General features: G+C 44.5%; 1 protein-coding gene across 2 annotated transcripts in view; it reads left to right on the top strand.

Moving 5' to 3' along the window:
* The window catches only part of PIK3R1 (phosphoinositide-3-kinase regulatory subunit 1), a 176676-nt gene that overhangs the window by 113404 nt on the left and 46333 nt on the right, over window positions 1–16939 (top strand). For both annotated transcript variants that reach the window (XM_030193214.1, XM_030193215.1), the window contains exons 2-3: window positions 1849–1941; window positions 8174–8248. In XM_030193214.1, the coding sequence (XP_030049074.1) occupies window positions 1849–1941; window positions 8174–8248 (168 nt within the window). The remainder of the gene's footprint in view (window positions 1–1848; window positions 1942–8173; window positions 8249–16939) is intronic.

Raw genomic sequence — 16939 nt, forward strand, 5'->3', positions numbered from 1 at the left:
GTGTGTCAGATCTGCTTTGGGAGTACTATACTAGTATGTTCACAGCTACACCTTCCCACTTTATTTCTTTCTGGAAGCTAGCTGTTCTTCTAGCCCAGAAGTTGCTTCTCTGTTATGATATGAAAAGGCTCCCATGTTTGGTTTAGTTGGATACTTGTGTTTGCACATAGTTTTGGTTTTGGTTGTGCTTAGTTAAGTCAGTTATCTGATCTTTGGCATGCTTAGTAAGAATCACGTTTGAAAGTTTACTGCTTCTATCACTCTTGTCAAGGATGTGTTTTTCTAGGATGATAAATATGAGGTGATGGTTTTTCCATAATGATCGTCCCGATTTTCCTTCTGTCTGCTCTGCTGTCAATTTCCAGCCATAATAGCAGACCAAGCCTGGCAGTGACATGTCTAGCAGGGGAAACATGGAAATATTTAGTGACAGATTTTAAGTTATATACTGTGAATCAAAATCTGCTATCGCTGTGTTTAGTGTTCCCATTACCTTTACATTTATTTATTAGGATTTATTTACTGCCTTTTTGAAGGAATTCACTCAAGTGCACAGTATGAATAAATCAAACATGAGCAATAGGCAGTTACAGCAGTAAAAATATTCAAATAACAGTACAAAGTATGGCATAGTATACTACTTACAATGTCAACACAACACTTAATAGAACATTTTAATTGAAAGTAGAGAGTATAAGAAAAGATGGAGCATATAGATAGGCAAGAAAGAAGAGTTAGAGAGTAAGGCGACTAAGTTAAAGAAAGTTGCACATGAGATCAGAGAGATGGTTAACATATAGATAGGAGTTAGAAAATAAGGTGATTAATTTAAAGAAAGGTGCACATGAGAATCAGAGAGATGGTTAAATATTATATCAGCTAGGGTAGGGGTAGATAAACATTGCACCACTACATTCAGTGCTCTGCCACCTTTACATGGCACCACTATATTTAGTGCTCTGGCAGCTTTACATGGCACCACTACATTCAGTATAGAGACTATCTTCAAATGGTCACAGAAAATGTTGACACTGACCTGTAAATATATATTATGACTTGGACATGCTTTGACGACTATCTTTTCTTTCTCTGAACATAAACTACTCTTTGGAAACTATTGGGGCAATTTTTCTATTGGCAAACTTAGTCTTCCAGAATATAGTGTTCTGTACACAAATTATGTAAATAAATTTCACTTTTGTGTGAATACAGGAGTGCTCCAGACAGAGGCAACTTTCAGGACTGATAGTTGGAGTGAACTTGAATACTGATGAATTTAAATAATAAAGTAAATGTTTAAGTTCTGACAGGTGATTGTTTCAGGCTTTGTGGAACCAGTGAGCTATCTAAAGTAGCAGATTCCTTTCCTGTTAAGTGTTGCTGCTAAGAAAATATCTGAAATGCACTTTTGAATATTAAATCGTCCTTTTGGTGAAGTTGCCAGTGAGGTTGTAATTCCTGAGCCTGCTACCTGCATGTGCTGATTCTTTACTGTATGCGGTCCTTGGTTCTGGCAGCATATGCTGGAGCGCCCTCAAGTGGTGCGTGCTGCTAGCTAACCCGAGTAGGATCTCTGCTCGGTTGATTTTTCTGTTCCAGATTAAATGTAGAATGCAGTGACAAAGAACTGGGATTGTGCAGTGCCCTCATTTCCATGCATTAGAACTGACAGTTTAAATGTTAGCATTTAGGCTTGAATCAAGATAATGTGAATTTGTTTAGAGTTTAAAAATTAACTTGTCACATTTATTTGTTGATATTCATAAAACCGAAATTGTATTTTACTGTAATCTAACTGGTCTCTCTCTCTCTCTCTCTCTCTCTCTCTTTCTCTCTCTCTCCTCTCAGCTTTTGCACTTCCAGATCTTTCTGATCAGTTTTCATCTCCTGATAGTGCACCACCAATTCTTATCAAGTTACTCGAAGCCATTGAGAAGAGAGGTATGCCCAGCTTTTAATCTTTCCATGCTTTTTCTTCAGTTGAAGCCTTTGTGTTTTATTTTTAAATATATCATTCCATAGCACATAGCATCCCACAGATCAATTCAGAGACTCGTGGGTTATGTCCCTCTGACAGCAGGCGGAGATAGAGAACTTCAGAGGTATTCTATCTAGCGAGGGGGGGGGTGTACATAACGTGCAGCTGTGGTTTGATCTGGCTCCTGGCCCATCCCTCGGGTTCAGTAGAGCCTGGATTGGGGTTGAGGTTCCTTGTCTTGGGTGTTCAGGGTATACCTGGTGGGGCCAGGTCCCTCCCTTCCTTTCCCCACCGACCTCAGTCTCCCTTTGCTCTTTCTGAGTTTCTTTCACTGTGTGTCGGTGGATTTCTGTCTCCAGTTGGCTCTCCTGCATCAGGTAAGTGGCTGTAGAGATCATCAAACTCCCAGTAATATATATAAAAAAAAAAAAAAAAGTAGGGGACCAAGTGAGGGAGTGCTGTTCGGCGCTAGGACCGTTTGTGTGTGTGTGGGAGTTCTCTTCAACGCTTCTCTCATGTCAGCGTTGGAAGCCACGAAGCGTTGCTCTGGTGTGGGAGGCGGAGAGCAATATCTGGAAGCTGCGAGCCTTTTGTGCACCAAGCTGTTCTGGATTCGCCATGTTCGGCAGCAGGGGGCAGTCTTGGCAATCAGTCGGTGGCACTGGGTCCTGTTTTGGCGGGAACCTTGGGCCATGCTTCAGCGCATGTTCTTGTGGGCACCATTTCTTCCCCTGCCTATGCGTGCTTCACATGTGGCAGCGCAGCAGCCGCAGGGTGAGCACTTTCCTGCCCTGGAAGTGTCCACAGTGCAGGGGGAGCCGTATGGGTGTGAAGGGGGAGATGGGGTCCCGTTTCCCCCTGAATGTGTGCTAATGCACAAAGCCTTTTTATTGAAGCGCTTAGGGGCTCCCCAGCTTTCTGGCTTTTTTCTCCTGCACCTGAAGCACTGCCTTGTCAGCAGCCCCCTTTGCTCAGGAGACTGCAGTTTGGGTCTCTTTCTGATTTGGATATGGTCTCCGTTGTCTCAGTTGCAGATGACTGTCTTCTCGCTGGAGATTCCTCTACTGGGGCTTCAGATGTCTTGGAAGAAGGTGAACTGCCACATGAGGAGGGGGATGACCCCACGGTGGTGTCTTTTTCAGAAAGACGAGCTTCCCGCTCTTATTGTCCATGTGCTTGAAGTTTTAAATATTTCTTCCCCAATTTCCGCAGTCAGCCCCCTTCCTCCTCCCCCCCCCCCCACCCCCGTGTGCCCCTTCTATCATGTCAGGGACCAAAAGCCCCCACCACCACCACCAAGTCATTCCACGTTCATGAGGCTATAAAAGTCCTCATTTCCACACAGTGGCACGCTAGAGTCTGGCCTGAGGGTGGCACAGGCGATGTTGCGCCTGGAGCAGAGGAGTAGCCTAGTGGTTAGTGCAGTGGACTTTGATCATGGGGAACTGAGTTCATTTCCCACTGCAGCTCCTTGTGACTCTGGGCAAGTCACTTAACCCTCCATTGCCCCTGGTACAAATAAGTACCTGAATATACTATGTAAACCGCTTTGAATGTAGTTGCAAAAACCACAGAAAGGCAGTATATCAAGTCTCATTTCCCTTTCCCTTTACGTTCTTCCTGAGTCAGCTATGGTGTCCCTGAGACTCCCCACGATGGATTCCCTGGTTACTGCAGTCACAAAAAGACTATGCTTCCAGTGAAGGGGGGCATGACTCTCTCGAAGGACCAGAAGTTGGAGTCTTCCCTCAAATTGTCTTTTGAGGTGGTGGCGCTCAGTCTCCAGGCATCCGTTTGTGGGTCATATGCAGCATGTGCCTGCTTTTGATGGGTTCAGAAAGCTTCTTCTGCAGAGGAGCTTGTTAGTTTCTTGCCGGCTTTGGAATCAGGCTTGGCTTGCTTGGCGGATCTGCTCGCCGCTGGATCTGGTTGAGATGTTGGGCGGCTGAAGTGGTGTCTAAATTGTGCCTTGCGAGATTGGCTTCAGGGGGGATTTGGAAAAGATTAAGGCTCTTGGTGACTCCGAGTCGGCGTCTCCCTGAGAATAGGGCCAGGGTGAGTTTCTGTGCTGGATCCTTTTGCTCCCGCTTCAGGGTTTCTAAGTGTTACTGGCCTGACCGTTCTGGAGCCTTTCAGAGGCTTCATTTTGAGCAGAAGTCAGTTCTTTCAAGGGGAATGCCATTTGGCTACCTCCGGATCTAGAGCACAGCTCGCTTCTAAAGCTTCCCAATGATGGGCCCCTTTACCATTTTCTGGGGGAATGGACCAGGGTAACTTCAGATGACTGGGTCTTGGAGGTCATCCGAGATGGCTACAAACTCGAGTTTGCCTGTCCTCTGGCAGAATTCTTTCTTGGAGTTGCCCTGCAAGACTGCTGCCAAAGGAGCTGCAGTCCAGCAGACCTTTGCCAACATTGATGCGGCTAGGAGCAGTTCAGCCTGTACCACAGTTTGAGTTGGGCCTCGGCCATTACTCCATTTACTTCGTGGTGCCCAAGAAGAATGGCTCCTCTCAGAATCTCAAGGGTGTAAACAAAGCCTTGCTGGTTCACCACTTTCGGATGGAAACTTTGCGGTTGATCATTGCAGCAATTCAGCTGGGAGAGTTCTTGACCCACCCTCAATCTCAGAGGCATGTTTGCACATTCCTGTTTGGCCTCTTCATCAGCTTCCTTTGCTTTGTGGTGCTCAGTCTGCACTTCCAGTTTCAGGCTATGCCTTTTGGGCTGCTAATGGCATCCAGGAAATTCTCCAAGGTCATGGTAGCCTTCCTCAGAAAGGAGGGCATTCAGGTCCATCCTTATCGCAAAGAATTGGCTTATTCGGATGCCATCTTACGAGGAGAGTCGACAGGCGACAGAGTGATTCGGCTGCTGCACTCCCTCGTTTGGGTGATGAACCTATCTCTCTCGCAGTCTTTGGAATACCTGGAAGTGACTTGTGACACAGTTAAGGACAGTGTCCCTTCTGGCACTGTGCCAGCTGCAGCTCTGAAGTCAGCTGGCGGTGAGTTCCGGCTCCCAGAGCATGGGATTTTGTGCAGGTATTGGGCTCCATGGCTGACACGTTGGACGTGGTGCTCTGGGAAAGATCCCATATGTGGCCCCTGCAGGCACTTCTACTCAGCCGTTGGTCTTCTCTATGGAGGATTACCTGTTTCAGATTTCGTGGACTTTGCATGCCCATTTGGCTATGAGCTGTTGATTGACCTCAGAGAACCTGGCAAGAGGTGCTCCCCTTTCGGTGCAGGATTGGATGATTGTGACCACAGATGGCAGCCTCTCCGGTTGGGGAGCACATTGCCAGTAGTCTTGGTCCACAGTGGAGGTGTCCTGGTCGATCAGCCGCTTGGAGTTGCAAGTGATTCGTTTCACTTAGCACTTTGGAATTTTCTTCTGATCCTGCAGGGTCATCCCGTGTGGGCCCTTTCGGACAATGTGATGGTGGTGGCTTATGTCAACAGACGGGGGGGGGGGGGGGGGGGGCACACAGAGTGCTCCGCTGGAGAAGGAGGCAGCTCTGCTCTGTCTTTGGTCAGAGAACCACTTGTTCATGCTCTCAGCAGCACATATTGCAGGAGCTTCCAATTGCAAGTGGATTTCCTCAGTCAGACCCAGCTGGATCCAGGAGAGTGGGAGCTCTCACCACAGGTGTTCACTCAGATCATGGAATGGTGGGGGGTTCCAGTGTTCTATCTGATAGCCCAGAGAGCCAACGCGAAAGCTCTGTGGTTTTTCAGCAGAGGCAGGGAGTTTGGGTCAGTGGGGATCGATTCCCTTCTCCAGCAGTGGCCCCAGGTCTCCTGTATGTGTTAACTCCATGGCTCAAGATAGGGAGAGTATTGGGGAGGATTGCCAGGCATCCAGGTCCAGTGATTCTGGTGACTGTGGACTGGCCCCGGCATCCGTAGTATGCAGATCTTGTTAGGCTCCTGGACGATTGTCTCCTGCGCCCGTCTCCACAGTGCGGTCTTCTGAGTTAGGGACCCATTATAATGGAGAATCCCTCCCCCTTTGGTCTTGCAGCTCGGACCTTGAGAGGGCATATTTAAGGAGGAAAGGGGTACCCTGACAGTTATTGCTACTATGCTGCAGGCACGGAAGCGCTCTATTTCTGCTGCTTACCATCCTTGCCTTCTTACAGGATGGCCTTCGTAAGTCTCTTTGAGTTACTTGAAAGTCCAGGTGGCAGCCTTGGCCTGTTTTCTGAAGTGCCTTCAGGGCTCCTCGATTGCTGCGCACACAGATATTGTGCGTTTTCTTGGTGGGGGGGGGGGGGGTAAGCCATCTGCGGCCCTCACTGTTGCCTGTTGTTCCGTCCAGGAACCTGAACCTGGTATTGCAGGTACTGCAGAGGCCTCCATTTGAGCCTTTGGGTTGTTTTTACGTCAAAGACTATTTTCTTGGTGTCAATTGCCTCCGCCAGGAGGGTGTTTGAGTTGCAGGCTTTGTCTTGCAGGGATCCTTTTCTCCTTTTTATGGAAGTGGGTGTTTCCATGCGGTTGGTTCTATCCTTCTTACCCAAGGTGGTGGTGGTGTGTTTTCATCTTAATCCATTTCTGGTACTACCAGTGTTTCACCTGCAAGACTATCCTTCCGACTTCCGGGGCACTGCAATGTCTAGATGTCCAGCGAGCTCTTCTTTACCTAGAGGTCACCAATGATTCCGTCATTCGGATCACCTTTTTGTCCTCTTTGCAGGCTGAAAAAAGAGTGAGATGGCATCGAAGGCCATGATAGCTCGGTGACTACGGAAGGCAGGCAGTTCAGCTTACATTTCCATGGGTCAGTCTCCTCCCTTGCAGGTGTGAGCACAAACTACTTCTGCTGCGGAGTGTCGCTTATTGTCAGAGGAAATTTGCAGAGCAGCCACACATGGGCTTCCATTCATACTTTTACCAAACACTACAGATTGGACGTAGTGGTGTGTCAGGATGCGCCCTTTGGAGCCTTGATCCTCACTTCAGGGGTGGCACAGTCCTGCCCTACTCCCACAAGTCTCTGGATTGATCTGTGGGATGCTATGGAAGGTAAAATTAGTCCTTTACCTGATAATTTTCTTTCCATTAGTCCCAACAGATCAATCCAGAGGTCCACCCTTTGTTCCGTGCGATCATGTTTTGTTACGGATTGTTACAATTTTGGGGTTTTGGTTTCTGGTTTCGGACAGGTTCCTTTGGTCTATGTTTCAAAGAAACAAAAACAAAGGAGACAGCTCCAAGTTGGGATATACTGCTTACAGATTGTGCTGCTGGTGTGTTATCTGCTGTAGGAGCGGTTGAGATGTTCACTTAGATTTCTGGAGGCAGGAGAGGGTTGTTGGTTGGATTTCTATTTTTCCACTGCTTTGGTATCGACCATACTGAAGTTAAGCTGGCTTCATATGCTCATATATGCTGAACCTCTGACGTTTTCTCTATCTCTGCCTGCTGGAAAAAGACATAACACACAAGTCTTTGAATTCATCTGTTGGGAGTAATAGAAATTTATCAGGTAAGGACTAATTTTACCATCTTTAAAATGTAATAGCTTTTTCTTTTACTCCTGAGGTAGTATTTGTTTGGAACTGTCGTCCCTCTCAAATGTGACCATGAGCAATGGAAGCTTTGTGGGGAATTTTTTTTTTTTTTTTTGTAGGGTGGGAAGAGATTTTAAATTTTTAAGATTGTGTGTGAATGGAGCCACCAGCATCCACAGAAAGACAGTAAACTGGGGTATTCAATGGACCTGAAATTAGTGTATTGCCCAGACTTGTCCAAACATGTCCTTGCAGTGCACCAGAGCACTGGGGGAGGAGAACTGGCCCAGCCACCCTCTTTTCTGAAGATCTAGGAAGTGGCCTTGGGCAGAGTGTCTGCTACTAGTATTGAAGTGCTGGCATGATGAGCAAAGCTTTGGTTGTTTTGAAGGTGATTGTGATGATTTTGAGAAGAGGTAGAATACCTGAATATGTCTGCTTAAGCTGTAAGTTTATTTTAATCATGAAAAAATAGGCATTGCAACACAACTCAGAAATGAGGAATTACCCTGTTAGGACTGTGTAGGATTTTAAGAGCTCAACAGCTAACAGAGGAGGAAAAAGAGCTAGAGTTCTCTGCAAAACTCTACCCAGAATTGTTAATATACAGGGAAAAAAGCCCCCTCAGCGGCAAGCATTTTGCTCATGTAATTGTGGTAAACTGGTGTTTGTTTGTTAGGTGTGGAATCATCAACTTTATACAGAACACAAGGATCAAGCAGTGTGACAGAGCTGAGGCAGATTCTCGAGAGTGGTAAGCATCACCACTTTAGCTTTTCTCTACAACATATACAAGTAGCTTGTTCACATGATGTGTATTTGTGCTATTCAAAGTTAAACTTGTTTCAGCAAAGTATAGATAATTAGAATCAGGGCTTAATTTCTAGACAAAAAGGAAGTGGAACTGGGGGTGGGGCCAGGACTGGAAGTAAACTTGTACACACACAATATTCTATTAGTACAAGAACAGTGCTGGGCGGGCAGACTTCTACGGTTTGGGCCCTGAGAATGGCAAGAACAAATCAAACTCGGTTATACATATAAAGTATCGCATACCATGTAAAATGAGTTTATCTGGTTGGGCAGACTGGATGTACCGTACAGGTCTTTACCTGCTGTCATTTACTGTGCTACTATATATGCTTTTATTTGTGGATTAAAAAGAAGCTGATATGTACATATACTTGGGAAAAATTCTTATTTAATTTTAAAAATGTTATTAAACAATATCACCCACAGTAGTACAAATTTGCAACATTATCAACAAAAGCTTGGACTAATCAGTGTTTTTCTCAACATTTATACATTTGATACCATAGTGTTCTCAGAAATATTTGACAGACAGGTGGCATGAATGAGTACTGACCTGCAATGGCAAAAGGAAGCAAGTGTCTATTTTTACTGAAGCACTTGCTTCCTTTTGCCATTGCAGGGCAGAGTAGCTGGGTTGGGGAAGAGGAATGCTTAAATTTCCAAAGATCTGTGCTCTGACACAGTATAGCAGTTCTTATGAGTTAAATGTAAAAGTGCTCTGTATCCACAAAAATCCTTATCTCCATTTTGCTGCTTCTCTCAAATGCGAGATGGCATACCACCCTCCCCAACCCCATATCTTTTCTAAGCTTTCTTCTTGTTTTAGAGGTTGCTGGCAGTGATTCACAATGCGCTGCTCATACCGACATCAGATCCTTCGGTCTGATTTTCTCGCCTATACGGAAACTGCAAGTTGCATGAGGCAGAAGGCTCAAATGTTGGCACAAGTAGCACGTTGTGAATCGCAGCACGTTCTGACCCGCTGCTGGCAACCTGTAAAAGAAGACTGCTTTGAAAGGTATGGGGGGGTGGTGGTAAGAGGGAGGAAAAGGGATGCCATCACACATTAGAGAAGGAGCAAAAGGGGTATGAGCTCAACTGCAGGGAGGGGGAGGAGGAAGTCATGAGCCCAAAGAAGTGCAAGAATGTTGTTTTGCTGTGTTCTGGCACAAATTAAGCCATCCTAATTTTTTAATATGATCACCTGGTGATAACAACCGCAGTGGCATGCAAGACCTGGATTGATTCTCTTAGTTTCTGACATTCTCTCCTAAGAGAATTGTCAGTTTGTCTTTTTAAGAAAGAGCCACTCTCACTTTCTGTATGTCACTGCAGTCACGGAACATGTCTATAGAAAAGAGAAGTGAGCTTTGCAGTAATAAGCCAGGGAAGTAGGACCTGAAAATTTTGTATTTACACACAGGTGACAAAAGGCTTTTATTCCAAATGATTTTAATGCCCCAGAAAGTACTTTTTGAAGGCCTGATTTGAGGCTATCTCTCATCAAATCATTCTTCTAGATGCTATGTTTGAATTTGACCGAAAAAGCAGCGTTTGCATTTCTTTTGTTTTTGACGAGAAATTGAGGTGAATTATCCTGTAGGCTGCTGTTTATAGAATTGGGCCTCCAGGAAGAAGAAGCTGATGAACATGTCCTTTCCATTGCTGTCCTTCTCTAAGATCGTTTTCATGGGTTTTCCCACTGCATACGTTTGTCTCCAAAAAATAATTTATAGGTGGTAGATATGGCTTGCTTTTACTACTACTTTAGTATGATTTCCATGTTAAATGCATTGAAATGGATTAAACAACAAAGTTTACGTTTTTATTGGACTGAGTTGGAGGGGCATAATCAAACGGGGTGCCCAAGTTTTCCTAAGGACGTCCACGCAGGACGTCCCAGCGAAGGGGCAGGGAAACCCGTATTATCGAAACAAGATGGGCGTCCATCTTTTGTTTCGATAATACGATCGGGGATGCCCAAATCTTAACATTTAGGTCATCCCTAGACTTGGTCGTTTCTGATTTTCGGCAATAATGGAAACCAAGGACGCCCATCTCAGAAATGACCAAATGCAAGCCCTTTGGTCATTGGAGGAGCCAGCATTCATAGTGCACTGGTCCCCCTGAGATGCCAGGACACCAACCGGGCACCCTAAGGAGCACTGCAGTGTACTTCAGAAAAAGCTCCCAGGTGCATAGCTCCCTTACCTTGTGTGCCCCCCCTCCCAAACCCCACAACTGTACACCACTACCATAGCCCTTATCGGTGATGGGGGGGGGGCACCTAGATGTGGGTACAGTGGGTTTGTGGTGGGTTTTGAAGGGGGGGATGGGCCTGGGTCTGCCTGCCTGAAGTGCACTACAAAACTGCTCCAGGGACCTGCATACTGCTGTCATGGAACTGGGTATGATATTTGAGGCTGGCATAGAGGCTGTCAAAAAATATAAAAAACATTTTTTTGAGTGGGAAGGGTTAGTGACCACGGGGGGGGGGGAGGAAGGGGAGGTCATCCCCGATTCCCTCCGGTGGTCATCTGGTCAGTTCGAGCACCTTTTTGTGACTTGGTCGTAAGACAAAAAGGACCAGGTAAAGTCGTCCAAGTGTTCATCAGGGTCACCCTTTTTTTTCCATTATGGGTTGAGGACAGGACTTGGGCGTGCCTCCGATACGCCCCCAGGAACTTTGGTCGTCCCCTCGACGGAAAGCAGTTGGGGACGCCCAAAATTGGCTTTCCATTATACCAATTTGGGCGACCCTGTGAGAAGGATGCCCATCTTGCGATTTGTGTCAAAAGATGGGCGTCCTTCTCTTTTGAAAATAAGCCTGTTAGTGTTTCTGTGACTTAGTGCAGTGTTTCCCAAGTCCAGTCCTGGAGTATCCCTTGCCAGTCTGGTTTTCAGGATATCCACAATGAATATGCATGAACTTGGTTTGCATACACTACTTCTACTATATATGCAAATCTTTTTCATGCATATTCATTGTGGATATCCTGAAAACCTGACTGGCAAGGGGTAGTCCAGGACCAGACTTGGGGAAACACTGGCTTAGTGTATGAGCTTTATTTTTTAAATGTAGCTTACACCTTTTCAGCAATACCTCAAGGTGAGTTGCATTTAGGTAGGTAGCTGTTTCTCTATCCCCAGTCTATAACTGAGGTAATGAAATGTTAGATGACTTGCCCGAGATCACAAGAAGCATCAGTAGGGGAAAGAGGGATTTGATTACCTGGATCATAGTCTCAGCCTGCTGATTTAATTGCCAGGGTAATAACTCTGAACATCAGTTAGATTCCTATTCCTGTTGGAGTGGATTATATTTAAGATATGTGGTAGTATCACTATAGACCAATGGAAAAGAATGATCTTTTATGTATATTTAAATATTTCTATGTATTCAGGTAGATTTTAACACTGCTACTTCATCTTGATAATGGAAACTGTGCAATATGGATAGCTGTCACTAGGTGGCAATATATTATAAGGGTGTTTCGCTGACAGCTTGTAAGTTAGGTTTTATTTTCCTGATTTCTATGGCAGTGTCTCCCAAACTTCATAGCTTCAAACCTAATTTTAGTGAGGCAAACGAGCGTCGTAGCCCCAGCTCTAACTTGCCTGTCATGTCTCTGCTCCTTGCTCTTGGGTATTGTTGACAGACACTTCTGTACATCCCCTAATTCTTGTTGAGCCTGTGCAGGCTGAGGAGATGTGTCCTGTATGGGCTAAAATGACAGTGTTTGCCTGCCGTGATCATGACCTCATTTGGGTTGTAACCCACAGTGAGAAGTGGCAGTATAGTATAAGCAAAGTAATGTGCAGTGTTGTACTCAAGACACATAATGGAGTGTCTCTACTCCTTAGAGTTTATAGTCAGTCACGACATACACACAATGGAAAATGGTAGAGGCTATTATCAAAAACAAAATTACAAAGCACATCCAAGGACATGGATTACTGAGACCAAGTCAGCACGGCTTTTGTGTGGGGAAATCTTGCCTGACCAATTTACTTCAGTTCTTTGAAGGAGTAAACAAATGTGGACAAAGGGGAGCCAGTTGATATCGTGTATCTGGATTTTCAAAAGGCGTTTGACAAGGTACCTCATGAAAGGCTACAGAGGAAATTGGAGGGTCATGGGATAGGAGGAAATGTCCTATTGTGGATTAAAAACTGGTTGAAGGATAGGAAACAGATATTGGGTTTAAATGGGCAGTATTCACAATGGAGAAGGGTAGTTAGTGGGGTTCCTCATGGGGTCTGTGCTAGGACCGCTGCTTTTTAATATATTTATAAATGATTTAGAGATGGGAGTAACTAGCGAGGTAATTTAAATTTGCTGATGACACAAAGTTATTCAAAGTCGTTAACTCGCGACAGGATTGTGAAAACTTACAGAAGGACCTTACGAGGCTGGGAGACTGGGCGGCTAAATGATGACGTTTAATGTGAGCAAGTGCAAGGTGATGCATGTGGGGAAAAAAGAACCCGAATTATAGCTACGTCATGCAAGGTTTCACTTTAGGAGTTACGGACCAAGAAAGGGATCTGGGTGTCGTCGATAATACACTGAAACCTTCTGCTCAGTGTGCTGCTGCGGCTAGGCTAGGAAAGTGAATAGAATGTTGGGTATTATTAGGAAAGGTATGGAAAACAGGTGTGAGGATGTTATAATGCCGTTGTATCGCTCCATGGTGTGACCGCACCTTGAGTATTGTGTTCAGTTCTGGTCGCTGCATCTCAAGAAAGATATAGTAGAATTGGAAAAGGTGCAGCGAAGGGCGACTAAAATGATAGCGGGGATGGGACGACTTCCCTATGAAGAAAGACTAAGGAGGCTAGGGCTTTTCGGCTTGGAGAAGAGACGGCTGAGGGGAGACATGATAGAGGTATATAAAATAATGAGTGGAGTGGAACAGGTGGATGTGAAGCGTCTGTTCACGCTTTCCAAAAATACTAGGACTAGGGGGCATGCGATGAAACTACAGTGTAATAATTTTAAAACAAATCAGAGAAAATGTTTCTTCACCCAACGCATATTTAAACTCTGGAATTCGTTGCCGGAGAACGTGGTGAAGGTGGTTAGCTTAGCAGAGTTTAAAAAGGGGTTAGACGGTTTCCTAAAGAAAAAGTCCATAAACCGCTACTAAATGGACTTGGGAAAAATCCACAATTCCAGGAATAACATGTATAGAATGGGAAGCTTGCCAGGTGCCCTTGGCCTGGATTGGCCGCTGTCGTGGACAGGATGCGGGGCTCGATGGACCCTTGGTCTTTTCCCAGTGTGGTATTACTTATGTACTTATGTAATAAGAGGGCTTGAGTTAAAGCAGAAAGACCATGGCTGACCATATTTAAGATACATTGATGATGACCACTTTTCTAGTTGCCATCAGATAAGACATTTGGAATTATCACTTTCTAAGCATCACACTACAATTGTCTGTAATTTGGTTTCCATAACCAGTTACATTTTGTTCCTTTCTCAACTTTGATGCTTGACTACAAAGCTGCCCAGATACAGCAGGCACATAAAATATAGAGCAATTGATTTGGTTCAATTCCTTAGTTTGTTCTGAAATAAGCAAAATTTCACTTTTTAGCCCCATTTTTTGTAAATTTCATTTCCTTAGCATCTCCAAAGGGTTAATCCATACTTGTGGATTGTGCTTATCTACAACAGGTGGAGATAGTGAATTAGAACTTTGTCATGTAAGGCTGTTACAAGGAGACTGATGGCATGATGTAAAAAAGTTGAAGCTGTTTCCCTGCATGTCTGCCATATACCCCAAACAAACAAGCTATTGGCATAAGGATGTACACAGAGGAACCATCAAAACTGTAACCTGAGGTTAAATTCTCTTTTTTTTTTTTTTTTTTTTTTTAAACCTCTTGGGGGGGCCTGGAGAGGTGAGGAGACTCATGTTTGTGCTCTTTGGGGGGGCCGCATGAGCCATGGTCCTGCCATGGGTGCGGGTGCTTTGGAGTGACAGACTTGTTTTTGGAGCCATGGGAGGCTCTTCTTTTTGTAGGGGGCAGCTTTAAGAATGGTCCTAGCTGTGCCTGAGCCTCAGGGCTGAGTTGTGGGAACTCCTGTGGCTCTAAAAACATGTTTGCCACACGGGAGCACCAGTTCCCATGATGGGATCGCAGCTTCCCCCCCCCCCCCCCCCCCCATCTGAGGTAAAAATAATAATAATAATAATTCAACCTCAAGATACAAAATGGAATTATCTTTCATTGCTTAGAATAGTAACACAAAGTTTCCCAAGACAGATTACAGCAACAGTTAAGATGAAATTATTAAGAAACATGGTATCTTCATTGAAATTTGGTCATATATTACTGTATTCTATAGAACAATGTAGAAAACTGAACACAAAATAGTTTATTACTGCAGTTTCTACCAGCTACAATACATTTTTATGCTGTTTTTAGTGATTTTCAATTATATTTCATGATGTATATCTACATATAGGAACCTTTCAAATAAAAAAAAAATCCACGCATAGGCAAGCATAAGCATTTGCTATAGTTTTTATATAGAAATACCTTTGTCATCATAAGCAAAAATAAAGGCATATAGTGCAGAACTGAAATCCACAATACAGTATTGTAAATAACAAAGCAAGCTCTTGAGCACTGACAGAACATTTTGAATATAACCCCCCCCCCCCCCCCCCCCCCAACAGAATACAAAACTAAGGAGGTTTACTAAAACAATATAAACCACAAGTTTGCTATTTTCAGTAGCATCTGCAAATGTTTGGTGTTGCTCAATATGGTGGCAAGCTCCGGCCACTGGCTTCAGCCCACAGAATGAGCCAGAAAGGCTCATGCCATCTTCTGTCTTATTTAACCTCCTTGGGCTGCTATGTACTAGGTTCCATTCAGTATCCTTCTCCAGCAGGCAGCAAAACCTCGCTGTTCAGTTCTGTCTCGGTCTATGGTGGGCTCCTGTTTCCTATCTGAGGTTTCAGTTGAGCTTCTGGGGCAAAGGCTTTATATATTGGCCTTTTGAGTATAAACCTGGTAGTGCTAGGTCCCTCCCTTACCATCTCTCCACTCCAAGGCTTCTCCTGCCTCTTTAAAAAGTCTGATTCTGTGGTTTCTCTTTTTAGAGATTTTATGGTAGTCTGACCAGGAATTTTACTTCAGTGCTTTGTGCCTGGGAACCAGAAATCATCTGTTCACTGTGGTCAGTTATTTAGGTTTTATTTGTGGTTGCAGAGGTGGTTAAATGCTGTCCCCAGTGTGGGAGCCAGTGAACAGCATCAGGGCAGTGCATCTTGTGTGTTAGGTCCTCTGAAAGTACCTATTTAGTGTTCCTGTATTAACATAAGAATAGCCATACTGGGTCAGACAAATTGTCCATCTAGTCCATTATCCTGTGTCCAACAGTGGCCAGTCCAGGTCAAAAGTACCTTTTATTTAAAGGGCTTGAGTCCCCTTAGGTTTTTGACTGACAGTTACTTTAAAAAAAAAACTCGCTGAAAGCTTCCTTTGCTTCATTTCTTTTTGTTACCAGAACTCCTGTATTGGCAGTACAAGTATTCCTTCTTTCAGCACCTTTACAAAGGAGTTTAGTATAGAGTCGAGCTTAGTGCTATTGGCTCCATGTGTCTGTGAGAAATTTTACAACTTGAGTTTTTCCTGACCGTAGTGCACTGTTCTCATGTCTCTCCTGGTCTCCATGGTAACCATGGAAAAGTGGAAACCTCAGTGCTGCCATGATGGGATTTTCTCCAGGTGTGGTGTTAGTGCTTAGAGAGGCAAAATAGTTTATTCTGTAAGGTGGCTGGCTTCCAACCTGAAGGACACAGGTTCAAGGCTGGTTTGTGCATAACATTAGAAGCTATGGAACTCTGCTGTGTTTCAAATGGGGCATATTGTACTTCTCTAGTATGTTGCTTGCCTTGACAAGCAGTTCATTGCATGGCTAGAGCAACTAAAACTATGCTACAGTACTAAAGGTTAGCTGTGTTGGTTTTCCACAGCAGCTGTACTCTGATTTTGCACACTGAGACTGGTCAAAACTATAGCATACCAGCTCCAGCTACGACTGTATCTAAGTGGCTCCACTAACTATATGCAGTAGTGTCCCTAAATGCTTCTATTGCACTTTTGCATAATGGTACAAACCAACTATATTCTGCTACACTGCCTAGGTGTGGCTTTCAGCCACACCAGCTATCTCTAGTGCATCCACACCAGCCAGTTCTTGACACTCTGTAGAAGTTGGCTCAGCTGATATGGTGTCTAAGTCACATTTAGCAAAACTACCTTTTAAAGATAAACTTCTGTTTGGAGAAGATCTAGAGAAGTTGGTTAAAGACCTAGGGGACTCCCAAGTCTGAGATTGCCAGAGAACAAGCCTAAAGATTCAAGTATCATGAGGCCAAGTACTACAGACCAGGCAAATCTAAATTTCAGCATTCCCACTTTCAACAAAGACAATCCAACTTTTGTACTGATAGAATTTGGCTTCAAACTCTTACCAATGCCTCCTGTGCCGCCCAGTGACAGGATCTTTGTTCACTTCTTGGGCTTCATCATAGGTTCCTCTCCAGGTTCCATGAGAAGTGGACCAAAATTACCTCAGACCAGTATGTCTTGGAAATAATAAAGCAGA

This window comes from Microcaecilia unicolor, chromosome 2 (assembly GCF_901765095.1).
Source record: "Microcaecilia unicolor chromosome 2, aMicUni1.1, whole genome shotgun sequence".
In the NCBI taxonomy this organism is placed as follows: Eukaryota; Metazoa; Chordata; class Amphibia; order Gymnophiona; family Siphonopidae; genus Microcaecilia; species Microcaecilia unicolor.